The sequence below is a fragment of the Coregonus lavaretus genome, assembly GCF_964263955.1.
Source record: "Coregonus lavaretus genome assembly, chromosome: 2".
NCBI classification, from domain to species: Eukaryota; Metazoa; Chordata; class Actinopteri; order Salmoniformes; family Salmonidae; genus Coregonus; species Coregonus lavaretus.
In genome coordinates, this window is record NC_139989.1 from 30,599,570 (window position 1) to 30,617,350 (window position 17,781).

General features: G+C 42.1%; 1 protein-coding gene across 2 annotated transcripts; it reads right to left on the minus strand.

Moving 5' to 3' along the window:
* Positions 1-11,590: 11,590 nt before the first annotated feature.
* On the minus strand, positions 11,591-17,622 carry LOC311143551 (ras-related protein Rab-35-like). 2 transcript variants are annotated; one of them, XM_084179402.1, is made up of 7 exons: positions 17,021-17,622; positions 15,141-16,248; positions 14,655-14,705; positions 14,404-14,527; positions 13,966-14,090; positions 12,513-12,637; positions 11,591-12,127 (listed from the first exon to the last, which is right to left on the minus strand). In XM_084179402.1, exons 2-7 carry the CDS (start codon positions 15,199-15,201, stop codon positions 11,978-11,980), a joined length of 636 nt encoding a protein of 211 aa, XP_084035528.1. In that variant the 5' UTR covers positions 15,202-16,248; positions 17,021-17,622; the 3' UTR covers positions 11,591-11,977. The 2 variants fall into 2 exon arrangements, with proteins under 2 accessions (XP_084035528.1, XP_084035527.1); XM_084179401.1 differs by having other exon boundaries at positions 15,141-16,262; positions 17,021-17,480.
* Positions 17,623-17,781: the final 159 nt, after the last annotated feature.

The following is a 17,781-nucleotide window of genomic DNA, read 5'->3' on the forward strand; positions in this document are numbered from 1 at the left end:
AAGGACACCAATAATAAGAAGAGACCTGCTTGGGTCAAGAAACACGAGCAATGGACATTAGACCGGTGGAAATGTGTATTTTGGTCCAAAGTCCAAATTTGAGATTTTTGGTTCCAACCGCCATGTCTTTATGAGATGCAGTGTGGGTAAACGGATTAACTCTGTATGTGTAGTTCCCACCGTAAAGCAGGGAGGAGGTGGTGTTATGGTGTGGGGGTCCTTTGCTGGTGACGCTGTCTGTGATTTATTTAGAATTCAAGGCACACTTAACCAGCATGGCTACCACAGCATTCTGCAGCGATACGCCATCACATCTGGTTTGCGCTTAGTGGGACTATCATTTGTTTTTCAACAGGGCAATGACCCAACACACCTCCAGGCTGTGCAAGGGATATTTGGCCAAGAACGAGAGCGATGGAGTGCTGCATCAGATGACCTGGCCTCCACAATCACCCAACCACAACCCAATTGAGATGGTTTGGGAAGAGTTGGACTGCAGAGTGAAGGAAAAGCAGCCAACAAGTGCTCAGCATATGTGGGAACTCCTTCAAGACTGTTGGAAAAGCATTCCAGGTGAAGCTGGTTGAGAGAATGCCAAGAGTGTGCAAAGCTGTCATCAAGGCAAAGGGTGGCTATTTGAAGAATCTCAAATATAAAATATATTTTGATTTGTTTAACACTTTTTAGGTTACTACATGATTCCATATGTGTTATTTCATAGTTTTGATGTCTTCAAAATTATTCTACAATGTAGAAAATAGTAACAAATAAAGAAAAACCCTTGAATGAGTAGGTGTGTCCGAACGTTTGACTGGTACTGTATATAGTTTCAGTTTGCGAGTGATATGGGGGTTGGGGAAATGTTTATTTTGACATTATAAAGTAAAACCTTTATAAACAATGCCAACACTGCCATGTTGCACTGAGATTAGCTGTTGTAAAACCACAAAGTGTCCATCTTTCGGCTGTCACAGACGCACCTTCCCCGACTTCAATTCTTAACTTTTGTCTACTGTCAGTTGCTTTTGCCTTACCACTCAAATGAGCCCAATGTATTCCATTCAGCCCATTTCAGCCATTACCGGGGTGTGTTTGACAGGTCATTACAAACATTTCCACGGTCATAAAGTTAAGGGGGAAAAAACGACAGGCACAAGTAAGAGTATAAAAGAGTCGCAGGAGTAAAATGAAAGCAATCAATCCAGCGAGATTTAAGTGACAACTGAATTTTGCACCCCTTAAACACATACAGGATTTCCTATCAGATGGCTGAAAAAGAGAGATCCTCAGGTGGGCGGGGCATACACGTTGCTACTTCCTCAGCGTGCATATTTTCTTCTTCTATGGTATAATGGCGTTCGCAACAATGTGATGTGCATTCCGCCACCTACTGTGTGGGTGAATAATAAGGATCCCCAAAAAATAAATAATGTGGGCAAAAATAAATAAAATATCATACAAACGATCAAAAAAGAAATTAACTAAAACAAAATGAACCTGCTTCTCTGTAAAAAAAAAAAAAAAACGAATTCTAATCAGGTCCCTAATAAGCGACAATTGTCCTTGCAGTGCTTCTGCCGTGGTCTTTGAGCCCCAAAAACCTATCGGCTGCAGATATGATGTCCAGCTTCTTGGACACTTGTGCTGTACAATTAATCACTGTGGCTATAAATGCCACAAAGTCCACTTTCTTCACGAGTGTATCCAGATCACTCGATTGACTTAAAACACTAGCAACTGGTTACAATGCATCCACCGCCATATCTTCAACACTGTTGCCTCTTGCCCCATCGACTCTCTTCACCGCCTCCACATAGGAGATCTGCTGCACAACCCTGATCCTTGACACCTCGACCTCCTTCACCATAACAGGGCACTCAAGGAAGTCCGGAGTATGATCCCCACCATAGTTGCAACATTTTCCCATTAACATATTCTTCAATACTATACTTCTCCCGTCTGCAAACATTTCACACATGACCATATCCTTTACAATTCCCACACTGTAATGGTTTGGATACAAATGCTCTCACCGCATACCTCACATATCCAAGCTTCACATATTCAGGTAGAGTCTCCTCAAACAACAATAGTATCGACAGGCCTTCCTTCCATTTACCATATGGGTCAGGCGACGTGTGCACTAACAACTCCTGGGATTTTCTAACTAATGTACTCGTCATCTATATCCAACGATACTCCAGCTATAACTCCCGTTGCAGGCGCCCTGCTCCGAAGACCAATACATGTTACTTCTGACGTGGACTCTTTTCCCAGATCCAGTGCACGCTTCTTCTGTTCTTCAACAACATCTTGATTGAATCCACCTTTCCCACTGCTTTCTTCACAGTTCTCTATATTACAAATGGATTTCACAAATGAATCTCCTTGTCCAAAAAACGCAGTCCAATAAGAAATGCATTATTGGACCGGTCCTTGTCTTCTACTACAACTTTTGCTCGTTTGGTTCCATTCTTTGATTACATTATTTTCCATTCATTGTCACACACTTCACTTGCCGCACTTTCAGATTGAAGCACAGTCACAATTTCCTCTTGCCTTCAGGCTCGCGCCTCCCAACCCCACCTCAGCACACATCTTCCCTCTGCATATGTTATTATACCACAGTGCTCTGCACTCAGCTGTTCTTTCTTGCTGTCCATAAACCTGTCTATACGTATACCACGCTCTGCCGCGCCTTCATCAGCTGTATTGTTTGCAGAACAGGCACTGTTCAATACCCAATTTATGTTCCTTAGCCCAATTCAGGGGCAGATTGGCCATCTGGCAATTCTGGCAAATGTCAGATGGGCTGGACAATTTCTTTGTTGGTTGGGCTGGTCAAAATTGACACACACAAAAATAAAACAATGAAAAAGATGACATAGCCGGTGGCCCATGGGCCTGTTAATTTTTATTTTCTCAATTTCTCTGGTTATACCAATCTATAATGATCCTTTAGTTGATCAGTGGGCTACGGCCGTCTCCCCTACCAAGATGGGCTGGCCTAGTTTTCTGATAGGCTGAGCTGAGGTCACGCAAACTCACATTCAAAGTCAAACGCAGCATCAGCAAATAGACCTGCTCTGACTCCCACTCTTTCATCAGCTAGACAGCCAAGATCATGGCTCATAAGAAAAACAGAAACGGTGCCTATAAACGTAGAAAGAGCACATTCTACATTGTCACCTCAGAACGTCCTATTTTTTTGGCAGCTAAAACCATGATTTGATCAAACAGTGAAGTGCATGATCCTCATGATTCCTGTAATGAAAGTGTCTGCCTTGTGCCTGTGCCCCTCGCTGGGGCCTGCTGCTGTGATGAGCGAGCCACTCTCCTCTCCCCCATGCACTCAAGAGAGAAATGCGTTCTCATTATATAACATTTCAGAATGCAATTGCAGGAAAAACACAGCTTTGGAAGCTTCAGACCCTTGTCCCTGTCGAACTCTCAATATTCAGCTCAATAGCAACTATTTTACAGCCAAGATATTCGACATGGCTTTGAGATATGGAGCGATGTGCACACAAAATGGGTACCAGCCATTGTGAGGGCATAGGCCTACAGTATACTGTAGGTCTCATGAGTAGTAGCCTACAACGGCTTTACATTTACTGTCACCCAGGAAATGGCTACTAGCAGTGGGTATTATACTGTGGCTTGCGAAAATATTCACCCGCCTTGGCATTTTTCCTATTTTGTTGCCTTACAACCTGGAATTAAAATTGATTTTTGGGGGGTTTGTATCATTTGATTTACACAACACTTTGAAGATGCAAAATATATTTTTTTGTGAAACAAACAAGAAATAAGAAAATAAAACAGAAAACCTGAGCGTGCATAACTATTCACCCCCCCCCACCCCAATACTTTGTAGAGCCACCTTTTGTAGCAATTACAGCTGCAAGTCTCATGGTGTTATGTCTCTATAAGCTTGGCACATCTAGCCACTGGGATATTTGCCCATTCTTCAAGGCAAAACTGCTCCAGCTCCTTCAAGTTGGATGGGTTCTGCTGGTGTGCAGCAATCTTTAAGTCATACCACATATTCTCAATTGGATTGAGGTCTGGGCTTTGACTAGGCCATTCCAAGACATTTAAAATGTTTCCCCTTAAACCATTTGAGTGTTGCTTTAGCAGTATGCTTAGGGTCATTGTCCTGCTGGAAGGTGAACCATCCCAGTCTCAAATCTCCCAAAGACTGAAACAGGTTTCCCTCAAGAATTTCCCTGTATTTAGCGCCAACCATCATTCCTTCAATTCTGACCAGTTTCCCAGTCCCTGCCGATGAAAAACATCCCCACAGCATGCTGCTGCCACCACCATGCTGCACTGTGGGGGTGGTGTTCTCGGGGTGATGAGAGGTGTTGGGTTTGCGCCAAACAGCGTTTTCCTTGATGGCCAAAAAGCTCAATTTTTGTCTCATCTGACCAGAGAACCTTGTTTCATATGTTTGGGGAGTCTCCCACATGCCTTTTGGCGAACACCAAACGTGTTTGCATATTTCTTTCTTAAAGCAATGGCTTTTTTCTGGCCACTCTTCCGTAAAGCCCAGCTCTGTGGAGTGTATGGCTTAAAGTGGTGCGCTGTGGAGCTTTGCACCTCCTTCAGGGTTATCTTTGGTCTCTTTGTTGCCTATCTGATTAATGCCCTCCTTGCCTGGTCCGTGAGTTTTGGTGGGCGGCCCTCTCTTGGCAGGTTTGTAGTGGTGCCATATTCTTTCCATTTTTAAATAATGGATTTAATGGTGCTCAGTGGGATGTTCAAAGTTTCTGATATTTTTTTATAACCCAACCCTGATCTGTACTTCTCCACAACTTTGTCCCTGACCTGTTTGGAGAGCTCCTTGGTCTTCATGGTGCCGCTTGCTTGGTGGTGCCCCTTGCTTAGTGGTGTTGCACATTCTGGGGCCTTTCAGAACAGGTGTATATATACTGAGATCATGTGACACTTAGATTGCAGACAGGTGGACTTTATTTAACTAATTATGTTACTTCTGAAGGTAATTGGTTGCACCAGATCTTATTTAGGGGCTTCATAGCAAAGGGGGTGAATACATATGCACACACAACTTTTCAGTTATTTATTTTTTAGAATGTTTTTAAACTTCACCAATTTGAACTATTTTGTGTATGTACATTACATGAAATCCAAATAAAAATCAATTTAAATGACAGGTTGTAATGCAACAAAATATGAAAAACGCCAACAGGGGATGAATACTTTTGCAAGGCACTGCACAAAAATATGAACGCACAATGTAAAGTATTGGTCCCATGAGCTGAAATAAAAGATCCCAGAGTGTTCCATATGCACAAAAAGCTTATTTCTCTAGAATTTTGTGCACAAATCTGTTTACGTCCTTGTTAGTGAACATTGCTCCTTTGCCAAGATAATCCATCCACCTGACAGGTGTGGCATATCGCAGAATAAACAGTAGGATCATTACACAGGTGCACCTTGTGCTGGGGACAATAAAAGGCCACTCTAAAATGTGCAGTTTTGTCAAACAACACAATTCCACAGATGTCTCAAGTTTTGAGGGAGCGTGCAACGTGCATCGCGCTGCATGAGGCAAATGGTGGTCACACCAGATACTGACTGGTTTTCTGATCCACGCCTCTACATAATTTAAGGTATCTGTGACCAACAGATGCATATCTGTATTCCCAGACATGTGAAATCCATAGATTATGGCCTAATGCAATTATTTCAATTGACTGATTTCCTTATATGAACTGTAACTCAGTAAAATGTTTGAAATTGTTGCATGTTGCATTTATATATTTTTTTGTGTAGTTAAAGTTAACGATGTAGTTAATGTGTTTTGAGTTTTCCACATCCTCTTCCCCAAATTAATTAGCCTATGATATTAGATGCATGTAAAGATGTATGTAATTCAGATATATTCATATATCTGGAAATTCTGGTCCTATTTTGACAGTAAAATAAGAACTATAGTCTAATTGTCAATCCAAAATTACTTTCTAAGATGATTACTCATGATTTGGTGCGACCCAACTGTAAAAGTTAGTGGCACCAGTGAAACCAGGGGGAAATGTTAGTGTGGAGCCAGGGGAAAATGTAGAGCCCTGTGATAGTAATTAACAGGGGAATTTGCAATATAGCTTAAGTTGTTAGCTTGGCTTTTATAACGTATAAGGCTTAAGCAGACAGACATACAGAGAACAAGAAGAAGCAGAGTGCTGCTGCTACTCTCTGTTTATTATCTATGCATAGTCACTTTAATAACTCTACCTACATGTACATATTACCCCAATTACCTCGACTAACCGGTGCTCCGCACATTGACTCAGTACCGGTACCCCCTGTATATAGTCTCGCTATTGTTATTTTTACTGTGCTCTTTAATTATTTGTTACTTTTATTTCGTATTATTTTATATTGCATTTTTGTGTGATTTTTTTTGTTGGTATTCTTTCTTAAAACTGCATTGTTGGTTAAGGGCTTGTAAGTAAGCATTTCACTGTAAGGTCTACACCTGTTGTATTCGGCGCATGTGACTAATAACATTTGATTTGATTTGACTTGACAGCAGAGATGATGCTGAGACAGATCGACAGCACAACAGGGAGGCAAACAAAATGGCTAGAGCAGGGGTGTCAAACGTCCGGCCCGCGGGCCGGATCAGGCCCGCAAACGGGTTTAATCCGGCCCGCGAGATGATTTTGAAAAAATAAAAAATAAAAAATAATAATAATTTGTAAAGTATAAAAATGCGCTGCAATTTTTCTATAAAATAAACTGCTGTTCCAATTGCGTCCACTGGATGGCGCAATAGCAATTGTGTTAAGCAAGCAAACTGTTTATACTGGGGCAGAGCAAGTAGGTCAAGCACGTGCAGCCAATGAGCTACTTTGTTTTGCCCGCGATATTTATTACGGCTTCTACTTTTAACATTATGTGCTTTGGCACCCTCATTGCCCCAATATGTCTCTGTCAAAAAAGAGAAAAGTGGACGCAGAGTGCAGAGTGTTCCAAGAAAAATGGTCATCCTATTTATTCACGGAATTGAATGGGAAAGCTGTATGTTTGGTGCGTTCAGAGCATGTTGCAGTGCTGAAAGAATATAACCTTTGTCGCCACTATGTGAGTCTTCATGCTGACAAATATGACAACTTTCAAGGACAGCGGAGATGAGAGAAGGTGAATGAACTGTTGGCGGGTCTGAAGAAACAGCAGTCTGTGTTTACTCACAGCCGAGACATCAGTGATGCTGCAGTGAAAGCTAGCTACCTCATTGCTAATGAAATCGCAGTGGCTTCAAAACCATTTAGTGAGGGTGAATTTGTAAAAACATGCATGATGAAGGCAGCGGAGATTGTGTGCCCTGAAAAGCGGCAGGCTTTTGCAAATATCAGCCTGACAAGAAACACAGTTGCAGACAGGATTTCCGATCTTTCAGTGGATTTGGACAGCCAGTTGAAGCAAAAAGTAAAGTCATTTATTGCGTTTTCGGTTGCAATTGATGAAAGCACGGACATTACAGATGTTGCACAACTGGCCATATTCATCCGCGGAGTTGATGACACATTGACCGTCACCGAGGAGTTCGTGGAGTTGGTGCCGATGACAGATACAACGACAGCAGCTGATATTTTTACCGCACTCGTCGGCGCGCTGGACAGGGTCGGAGTGGACTGGTCCCGCGCTGTCAGCCTGGCTACAGATGGTGCGCCCTCAATGATCGGGAAAAAAGCAGGCGTTGTGACACAGTTCAGAGAGAAAGTGCAATCTGCAAATGGAGGACGTGATTTTTTGACTTTTCACTGTATTTTGCACCAGGAGGCTTTGTGTTGCAAGTCATTAAAGATGGATAACGTCATGAAGGTGGTCATCCAAACTGTTAATTTCATCCGATCCAGAAGCCTGAATCACCGTCAGTTTGACAGCCTTCTCAGAGAGAAAGACCACATCTATGGCCTGCCATACCACACTGAGGTAAGATGGTTAAGCCGAGGTGCTGTGCTGAGGCGTTTCTTTGATTTACGAGAAGAAATTGAACAGTTCATGGAAGAAAAGGGCAAACCAGTGTTAGAATTTCATTCCGCAGAATGGATGCAGGACCTTGCATTTATGGTGGATGTTACAGAGCACCTGAATAACTTGAACAAACAGCTGCAAGGGCGCAACAAAGTTGTCACGCAGTATTATGACAGCATACGTTCTTTCAAGTTGAAGCTGTCATTGTGGGAGACGCAACTTGCCGGTGGTGATGCAGCTCACTACCCCTGTCTGAAAAATGTGTGCGCGACCCAACATGTGGCAGACATGAAGCGGTTCAAAGATAAAATAACGGGACTGTTACGGGAGTTTGAGCAACGCTTTCAGATTTATGTTTATATGTTTTTATGTTGATGTGCTATTGTTTTTAATTGATTTGATTTGATTTGTATATTTAACCTATTCTTGACTCTGTGGTTCTTGCACTTGTTTGGGGAACAGGATTTCATTATTTTTATCTACATTTCTGCCTGAGAAATGACACCCTGATATAGTTCTGTGATCTGTGAAACAGTTCTGTTAATCACTGAGGCATTGTGTGTTTGTGTGTTCTTTTTCTTTAGAATTTTCAAATAAACTTGACGTGTTTTATGATTAATAGTGATGTTGTGCTTGTACTATTTTGGACACACTGTCCTCAGGCTCCAGCTTTATGTTGTATGTTGATCGTATTAAAACAAAGAAAACAATCTGAAGTTGTTGTTTTTAAGTTATTTATACCATGATTTTTCCGGTCCGGCCCACTTGGGAATAGATTTTCCTCCATGTGGCCCCTGAGCTAAAATGAGTTTGACACCCCTGGGCTAGAGCAAAGGCACAGTTATAGTGGTGAGTTGTATCTCCAGTGGTGCTTTTATATATTGTATTTGTTTTAAACATGAGCTGGTTAAAAAAGAGGAGGAGGACCATGTCTCGTCAGTCACTGGTACAGAAATGGTTGAGAAACGCTGTACTGTACTGCCAATGTTGTGTCAGCACTACTGCCTGTCTTAGTAGGGTGTGTATGGGGGGTAAGTTGGCGGCGCTCGCAGTGATGTGGGCTGGTGTGGATAAAATGCCAGTCCGCCCCTAGCCCATTTTACTAGTCTGGCTATCTCTGGCCTCTCCATGCTCGCAAAACCTTCGTAGCAGATTAGGAGAGCATTTTCGCTAACCCCAACCCTTTTCCTGACCTAATCCTCAGCCTCCTAACCTGCATGTTAATTCTCATGACCTGCTGTGTAAAAGTCATTTCCGTATCAAAGTGGCGTGAAAAGAGTGTTTCTCAAACCGCTTGAGCAGCCAGGAATGCATTCAAGATAATTTAGTAAATAGTTACTGAACATTGGTGTTACAGAGGCACAAGATGCATAGTTGTGTAAAAAAAGAAATAAATTACCATAGTCTTGCATTACAATAGATCTGTCTATTTTGCATTTTCATATTTTGCATCACCTATGGCTTTGCAAATAAACAACTGGTATAGTTGCCCAAAGGCCAGCAGATAACGATATTGAGTCGTTTCATCTTACCGTCCAAAGGGAATGTATTCAGGCTGCAAAAGTGTGGACTTCCTCCTTAACTCGATTTAATGGCGAGAAGGCTGAAAAAAACAGGGAAAATATGCATACTTTCTTTATGAAACACCATTTTCCACCACCATTCTAGGGTTGCTAATGCTACTTCCTGACATTGCGTACAGCATTCAGACCAAGGGTAAATAACAGACTGCTGCAACTTTATTGGCTAAATGCGATATGCAACATCGGGGACTAGCATTTTGTTATGGTGTTTCATAAAGTACGCATATTTCCCCCCTGTTGCCATTAAATTGAGTTAAGGAGGTTATCGACGTCTTTGCAGCCTGAATGCAGAATGTTTTATGTATGAACCGGTCCACGGGGATAGAAGTACATAGCCGACTGCATACATACCCTTTGGACAGTGAGATGAAACGACTCAATATCGCCATCTGCCGGCCTGGTATAGTGAATGTTGAGGTCTTAAATACATTAAGTTTGGAGCATAGGTTTGGAGATTCAAAAGTAATAATACATTTATCTTTCTGGAGCTAAGCCTCTCCCATGGAATATTCAATATATAACACTAATTCAAAGTGTTGTGATCTTGAACATAACCCAAATTTGTCTTCACATGGCTTTATGCCTCTTCTTTTCCTTAAGTGGGCTGTAGGCAAGTGCCCTAATTGTCAACATTGAAGCACTGGCAAAAACTGACTTTAAGTGATGGATATACTGGATAATGTGTATTATACACACTAGGGAATCTTGTGTTAATTTACCACACAACAAAAAAGAAAGGTAAACAAGTGTGTAATGGGGTTCAGCATTTAAATACTGTTTTTTTTTTATTCTTCTTCATCTTCTCAACACTTTCAATGTGGTAGCAATGGCATATTGCATATAAAGGCACACACAGTTTGACTTAAAAAAGGTATAATCTTCGTAAATGATATCATAGGTAGGACTGGTGGAGTTATGTCGCACATGCAGCTAACAAAAACATATGGAAATGTCTGCTCTACCCAAAATTACAACCAAATAATTGCAGCATTACCGCAAAAATGGAAGAGGAAAGTGGAAGGGGGAAAAAGTAAGGAACTTGTCTGTCGGCCCTGCATTAAAGAATATAATTGGTTAAAGAAAATGGTGATAAATAAAAATATATACCAGTTTCATTTAAGGACCAAAGGTTTGACAGCCGTCCCATATAGATTGCAAAATAGTTGGGAAGAGATTTTTGATGTACCGATTCCATGGCATAGTGTTTATGTACTGATACGCAAAACGACGCCGGATTCAAAATTTAGGATTTTTCAATTTAATTATTGCCGATTAGCTCTGCAGATTTTGCTGCGAGGAGACAGAATCCTTAGATCATTTGTTTTGGTGCTTGTTTTTGGACACAGGTCCAGGAATGGCTAAAGGATTGCAATATTTACCTGGAGCTAACCCTGCAGATAGCACTACTGGGTGATCTGAAAAGTCATAGTCAATCGATCAATAATATAATAATACTTTTAGCAAAAATGTTTATTTTCAATTTACAATCTGTAGAAACAATGAGAACAGAAGGGTTCAGAACTTTTGTGAAACATCACAGTACAGTTGAAAAATATATGGCAAATAGAAATCCAATATGGATGGTGTTAAGAGATAGATGGGAGGTGTTGAATGGAGCTGAAGGATGGGACTAATAACAGCAAGATAACTAATGTAGGGAATGCTGTGTCCATAATTAGTATATTTTACCCAAACACATATCTATAAATAGTAGTCCCCTGTAGCTCAGTTGGTAGAGTATGGCGCTTGCAATGCCAGGGTTGTGGGTTCGTTTCCCACGGGGGGCCAGTATGAAAATATATGCACTCACTAACTGTGAGTCGCTCTGGATAAGAGCGTCTGCTAAATGACTAAAATGTATATAGGTTATAGGTTGAGAGCTTTTGTGAAGGAGCAGTTGGAGAGATATGGCATATAGAAGCAAACCGGATGGACATCATGAAAATGATGTCACACTTTCAATGTGTTAGCAATGGCAGATTGCATATAAAGGCACACACAGATTGACTTTATTGCTCACTGTTTATTTTATACATGTTATATTTTTCATTACAAATAAGATAGATACATCACTCTAGTCACTTTTGAAGTCATTAGTGTATTTCCTAAATTAGGGGTTTTAATGACAGTTTGACACTTTGGGGATCCAATTTCCCTTTTAATTATAAAATGACATTAATATACATTCATAAAAAATAACTGCTAAGGTAAAAATTCAGCACGTAACAGTGGTTCTCTGTCCTTAACATCTTGGAATCTTGCCTCAGTGCAATGTCAACATGTAATGTCCTGGCTCTTTCCCCATGAGTGCAGACAGACATTGGTTGCTCAACTCTCCATTGGTCTGTCCTGTTCTTAGAAAAGCTCCTCCCTTTCTCTCCCTCTCTCCCTCAGCAACACTTCTTCCCCCTCTTCCTCCTCTCTCTGTGTCTGTGAGAGTTGATGTCGACCGTTTCCTTCTCTCGTTCCCGCTCTCTCTCTGCACGACTCTGACTCTGCTTCTTTGTCCGAAGGACCATGTGAGTGAACGCCATAAACATCTGAAAGAAGGAAGGAGAGATGGGTAGAGGGAGAGAGAGAGGGGGAGCGGGAGAGGTAGAAGGCAAAGGAGAGACAGGGCAATGACTGTAAAATACATACACACCTTGATACATAACAGTACACACAGAAGTGCTATTCCTTGGAAAGGGAGTGACCGCCATGACTAAGGTGAAATAAGATAACCATTTTATAAAAGGACACACACAACAGTAATTAGAAATTCTGTGACATATCAGGTCCCGAGCTCAGCTTTCCCAAAGACATCCGGGAGATTTGAGGCTTTAGTTTTATTTTGATGGAGCGGACTATTTTTATTTTATTATTATTACTAGGAGGAAGTGACTGAGGTGCACCCTGGGTTTAGAACATGGCTGCTAGGCTCACCTCTTCCACGTTGATGTTTTCTTTGGCGCTCGTCTCAAACACCCGGACGCCTACCGACTCCCCGAAACACATTGCATCCTGGGAGTCCACCTGCTTCTTGGAGGGGTCGTCATTCTTGTTCCCCACTGAGGGATGGCAAGAGAGACAAGTGGGGATGAATTAAATATGTTTTGGACAGCATAGTACACTACAGACCAAAAGTATGTGGACACCTGCTTGTCGAACATCTCATTCCAAAATCATGGGCATTAATATGGAGTTGGTCCCCCTTTTGCTGCTATAACAGCCTCCACTCTTCTGGGAAGGCTTTCCACTAGATGTTGGAACATTGCATCCATTCAGCCATGAGCATTAGTGAGGTCGGGCACTGATGTTGGGCGATTAGGCCTGACTCGCAGTCGGCGTTCCAATTCATCCCAAAGGTGTTCGATGGGGTTGAGGTCAGGGCTCTGTGCAGGCCAGTAAAGTTCTTCCACACCGATCTTGACAAACCATTTCTGTATGGACCTCGCTTTGTGCATGGGTGCATTGTCATGCTGAAACAGGAAAGGGCCTTCCCCAAACTGTTGCCACAAAGTTGGAAGCACAAAATCGTCTAGAATGTCATTGTATGCTGTAGCGTTAACATTTCCCTTCACTGGAACTAAGGGGCCTAGCCCAAACCATGATAAAATTATTCTGTCGGACTGCCAGATGGTGAAGCGTGATTAATCACTCCAGAAAACCCATTTCCACTGCTCCAGTCCAATGGCTGGGAGCTTTACACCACATGGCATTGCGCATGGTGATCTTAGGCTTGTGTGAGGCTGCTCGGCCATGGAAACCCATTTCATAAAGCTCCCAACTAACAGTTATTGTGCTGACGTTGCTTCCAGAGGCAGTTTGGAACTCGGTAGTGAGTGTTGCAACCGAGGACAGATGATTATTACGCGCTTCAGAACTAGGCAGTCCCATTCTGTGAGCTTGTGTGGCCTACCACTTCACGGCTGAGCCGTTGTTGCTCCTAGATGTTTCCACTTCACAATAACAGCACTTACAGTTGACCGGGGAAGCTCTAGCAGGGCAGAAATTTGACGAACTGACTTGTTGGAAAGGTGGCATCCTATGACGGTGCCACGTTGAAAGTCACTGAGCTCTTCCGTAAGGCCATTCTACTGCCAATGTTTGTCTATGGAGATTGCATGGTGGTGTGCTCGATTTTATACACCTGTCAGCAACAGGGGTGTGGCTGAAATAGCCGAATCCACTAATTTGAAAGGGTGTCCACATACTTTTGGATATATAGTGTATGTATATCAGTTCACAATCAGGCATAACACTAGCACATTGGACTGTAAATCAGTCATTCCTCAGTGAATTTTCCTCATTCCTAATTTTCTATCCATTCATCAAATCTACTCCATCTAGCAATCTATTTTTCTCTTCATCCATCACCTCAGCACACCAAACTCACCCAGGATCTTACAGACGTTGTCACAGTTCTGAGTGATCTCATTAAGCCACCTCTTCACGTTCACAAACGACTCTGGGTTAGTGACGTCGTAAACAATAATCACACCGTGGGTATTTCTGTAATACCTGGTAGGAGAAACAGGGAGAGGGAGAAAGGGGAAAATAGCTAAGGATTGTAAAGAGTACTGTATAAAAACAGGAAATCGCTGCATTGTTTTTCGGGGGACAGTTATCGTTGGCTGGCACTCTGTCCAGGGCTGGTATCAATAGCACTTAACTGAGTTAATGACTATAAAACTGAAAGAAAGAAACTGAAATTGAGCCTAAATCTGACAGTGGGTTTCAGAACCAACTGTGGTGATAAACAGCGTTTGTATTGACATATTGATGTCTAGCTTCTATACATGTAGATAGATTATTGATATAGATTATGGATTACGTTGAGGTGATGGTCCTGAAGCGCTCCTGGCCCGCCGTGTCCCAGATCTGCAGTTTGACTCGCTCCCCGTCGATGTCCACCGTACGGATCTTAAAGTCCACGCCGATCGTAGTGATGTAGCTACCTGCAGGCCAAAGCAGAGAGGTTAGAAACACACTCTTGAAGAAAATATAGGAAACACAGTTCCTAACCACTCACACATTTACATCGTTTAATAGTATATATTGACCAGATAGAGAACGGCAACTCACCAGAGAAGGAGTTATCTGCAAATCGTAATAGTAGACTGCTTTTCCCTACATCTAGAACAGAGGTCAGACAGGGATGAGAGGTAAGGTGATTAGGCCTCTCTTCATTCACTTCTGAGTATCAGGCTACTTATTGTCCCATTACTAGTAGCCTACATACGGAAAGCCATATTACTACATCATGGGTAAATGTTTTAGTCATCAGTCATCAGAGCTGTAAGCTTGGTGAGTAAGTGAGGCATGTTCATCATAATCACCCAATGATAAGCAGATTGACTGATATTTGCTGTGTTACTAAGGAGCGTAAGCAGTAATATTAGCCTAATCCTTTAAATCACAAATCACACAATATGAGTTGCCTGCTAAACATCAGTGTCACAGCACAGCTACCAGCTACACTTGAATTACACTACTATTTTAACACAGACAGAGTAAGCACTAAGGGACCACAGGAACTTTGTATGAAGAAGGAAGTTAAGATGCACTGACTGGAGTCTCCAATGATGAGCAGTTTGAAGAGATGGTTGTAGTCCTTTCCCGGCCCCGCCATTTCTGCAGACAGTACTCTGTTGGTTTCAGTAATCCTCTCCCAATAAATGCAGTTCCACAGGAACAGATTCCAGTGTTCCCAAATCCCAGGATGAAACAGTATTTCCCCCCCCCCAATGCTACCAGTTCAGAATGGAAGAAGATTTTGTACAGAAAACATCCTCAATAACACTTGCATTGCAATTTTATTTCCAGTTGATTTCCCAGATCAGATCCAGTCCACTCCAGAATTCGTATTCAATATTACAAACTATTCCTGTTACCGCCAAAGTGCAATAATTACCAGTTATTTCAAAACGTATTTCCAGTTTAGTACATGGAATTCCATTGTCATGCTAAGGCCTCTGTTGGTTCTGGTTCCACCTCAGTTCCAGTTCCTCCCACTAACTCCAGTAGGGGATTCCCAGTTCATTGCAGCACCACATTCCGACTCATCACAGGTTCACCTAAGTTCTTTCCACCAGTCCAGTGCAGAAATGTGTTTTTCCCCGCTTAAAGTTGGGCTGTAGTGACAGACGTGAAGGACTTCTGACACTTGAAACTCTACACAAGGGCAAAGAGACTATCCTCATCACATTGCGGTCTGGCAGTCAGTCACTTCCTCCATGAGCGTCTGAAAGTGCTCATAGTTGTTGGTCTATGTGTCCAAGGTAGACTGATTGTTGTTGCTTGATTAGCTAATACTTAGTATATTCCAGTGGGTAGCCTATGGATGTAAGGATTCACGTCACTGCTCTTCTCAGTTACCGCTCTTGCTTTTCCCACAGTCTCGCTGTCATCTCTGCGTCAAGTTATCACACACCTCTTACAAGGAACAAAATAACAAGTAGAGGGGCCTTAAGGGTTGGACAAGCAGAGATCGAAAAAATCTGAGAGGGTTCTTCCTCTTTCAATCTACAGTCCATACAACGTTTTCATCCATTGAACTGCTTCGGTCTCAATCCCTTGGTTTCACTTCCTCTCTGAGCTATGGGAGGAGAAATGGTGGGCACCTCACAGTTTTTGGTTTGTTTCAGACTTTCCTCAGTTCCCTTGTTTGGACCTTACCCTGAAAAAGAAAGTCTGTATGGCACATTTATCAATGACAATATACAGGGACAGAGTGAGGAGACATTAACCTGTAGTCTGTCATTGTCATAAATTCCCTGACCATATGCCAACCCAGTCCCTGTATGCACCCTCCCCTCCCTGTTCACTAGAACAGCTGTGTCTCTAAATGTAACGTTTCCAACAGTTTGCCCTCTCTCCACACACTCATTAAATACAGGCCTATATGAACCACACCTATATGAAACATCAGCCTGCATATATATGGTTGAAGGTGAAATGGATTGGGAAGAGGTTAAAACAAACGTTGGGGGAAAGGTTATAGGGTATAGGTAACATAGGAACATAATTTTTATTTGATATTGACTAAGTTACCAAAGTATTTTCAGGGCCAGCTCAATAATCACTCAAATCTGTCCGCGTCACCGATTTAAGGCGAAAGAATGAAAAGAACTGAGGACTGTTTTTTGTTCCATAATAAAAACAGGAAAGAGTACATGAGGCGGGCAAGCTAGTTCTTGAAATTGAATGCTGACACATTGGTACAAAGTTAAAAGATTACATTAAGTTAAAACATTACTGAAAACCCTGGGAGTGTCCCTCCCTAGTCCCTACCCAAACCTACAATCGTCAGTTGTCTGTGAGAAAAACAAGCTGGCTAGGTCGCAACAATAAATTAGCTACAATCGCAAACTACTCAAAAACAGTTGATGACACAAACCACAACGTTTGATTTAGTTTAAACCATAGAAATGTGGGTTGAACACACTTACCTCCCATGTAACCAGGGGACATTATCACCCGCTAGGATCTGCAGTGACTGCCTTAGCGGAGGCTAGATTCGTTTGTATCCGGGATCTTCGGGGATTGCTATATTAGCTAGCAGCTCGCCCACAGACGAAGTTAAGTTACTTTCTCATAAAAATGTGATAAACGCAAAACACAACTCAGCTAGATAACGGTATAGGAATAATTCATCGAGAGTAACTAAGTTTCTATGCGTATTTGAAACGCGTCGTGCTACAAAATGATCAATAGCGATCACCAAAACAATGACTTGTGCACTTGGTCAGTCGGAAGGAGAAATACGAGGATCTGCTGACCGTTACAGACGTCTTGGTTCCGGGGGGATGACTCAGGAAAGTTCGGAGCCTGAGACTGGTCAACGGTCCGACGTCTTCAGGCCTCACCTGAGTGTTGTTGAGTCACATCCAAATCATGTGCTTCTCCCTCCTCTCTGTTCACCCCATCTCCCCCAATGCTTTATCTTGTCTCATCAATACATACACAAAACTAAATAAATAGGGCTGTTTGTACTATACTTGTTTAATGGGATTATTATAGTAGTAGGCTGGGTTACTTACACTATCTCTACAAATATATAATAGAAACACTGGGGGAGGTAACCCAATATTCTAGAAATCTAAATTGATCAAGCCAAGACTTTATGTAGACAAGACATACAGATATTTCAGACAACTTTTTCCTTCAGAGCATAAGGCTGGGGTTAGTTTATCATCAAGACTGATGCACA

Excerpts from the sequence above, each read along its gene's own strand:
- LOC311143551 (XM_084179402.1), bottom strand. The coding sequence starts at position 15,201 with ATGGCGGGGCCGGGAAAGGACTACAACCATCTCTTCAAACTGCTCATC. Across the intron at positions 14,706-15,140 it reads GCTCATCATTGGAGACTCCA|ATGTAGGGAAAAGCAGTCTA; the intron begins GTCAGTGCATCT and ends CCTCTGTTCTAG. Across the intron at positions 12,128-12,512 it reads AAAACATCAACGTGGAAGAG|ATGTTTATGGCGTTCACTCA; the intron begins GTGAGCCTAGCA and ends TCCTTCTTTCAG.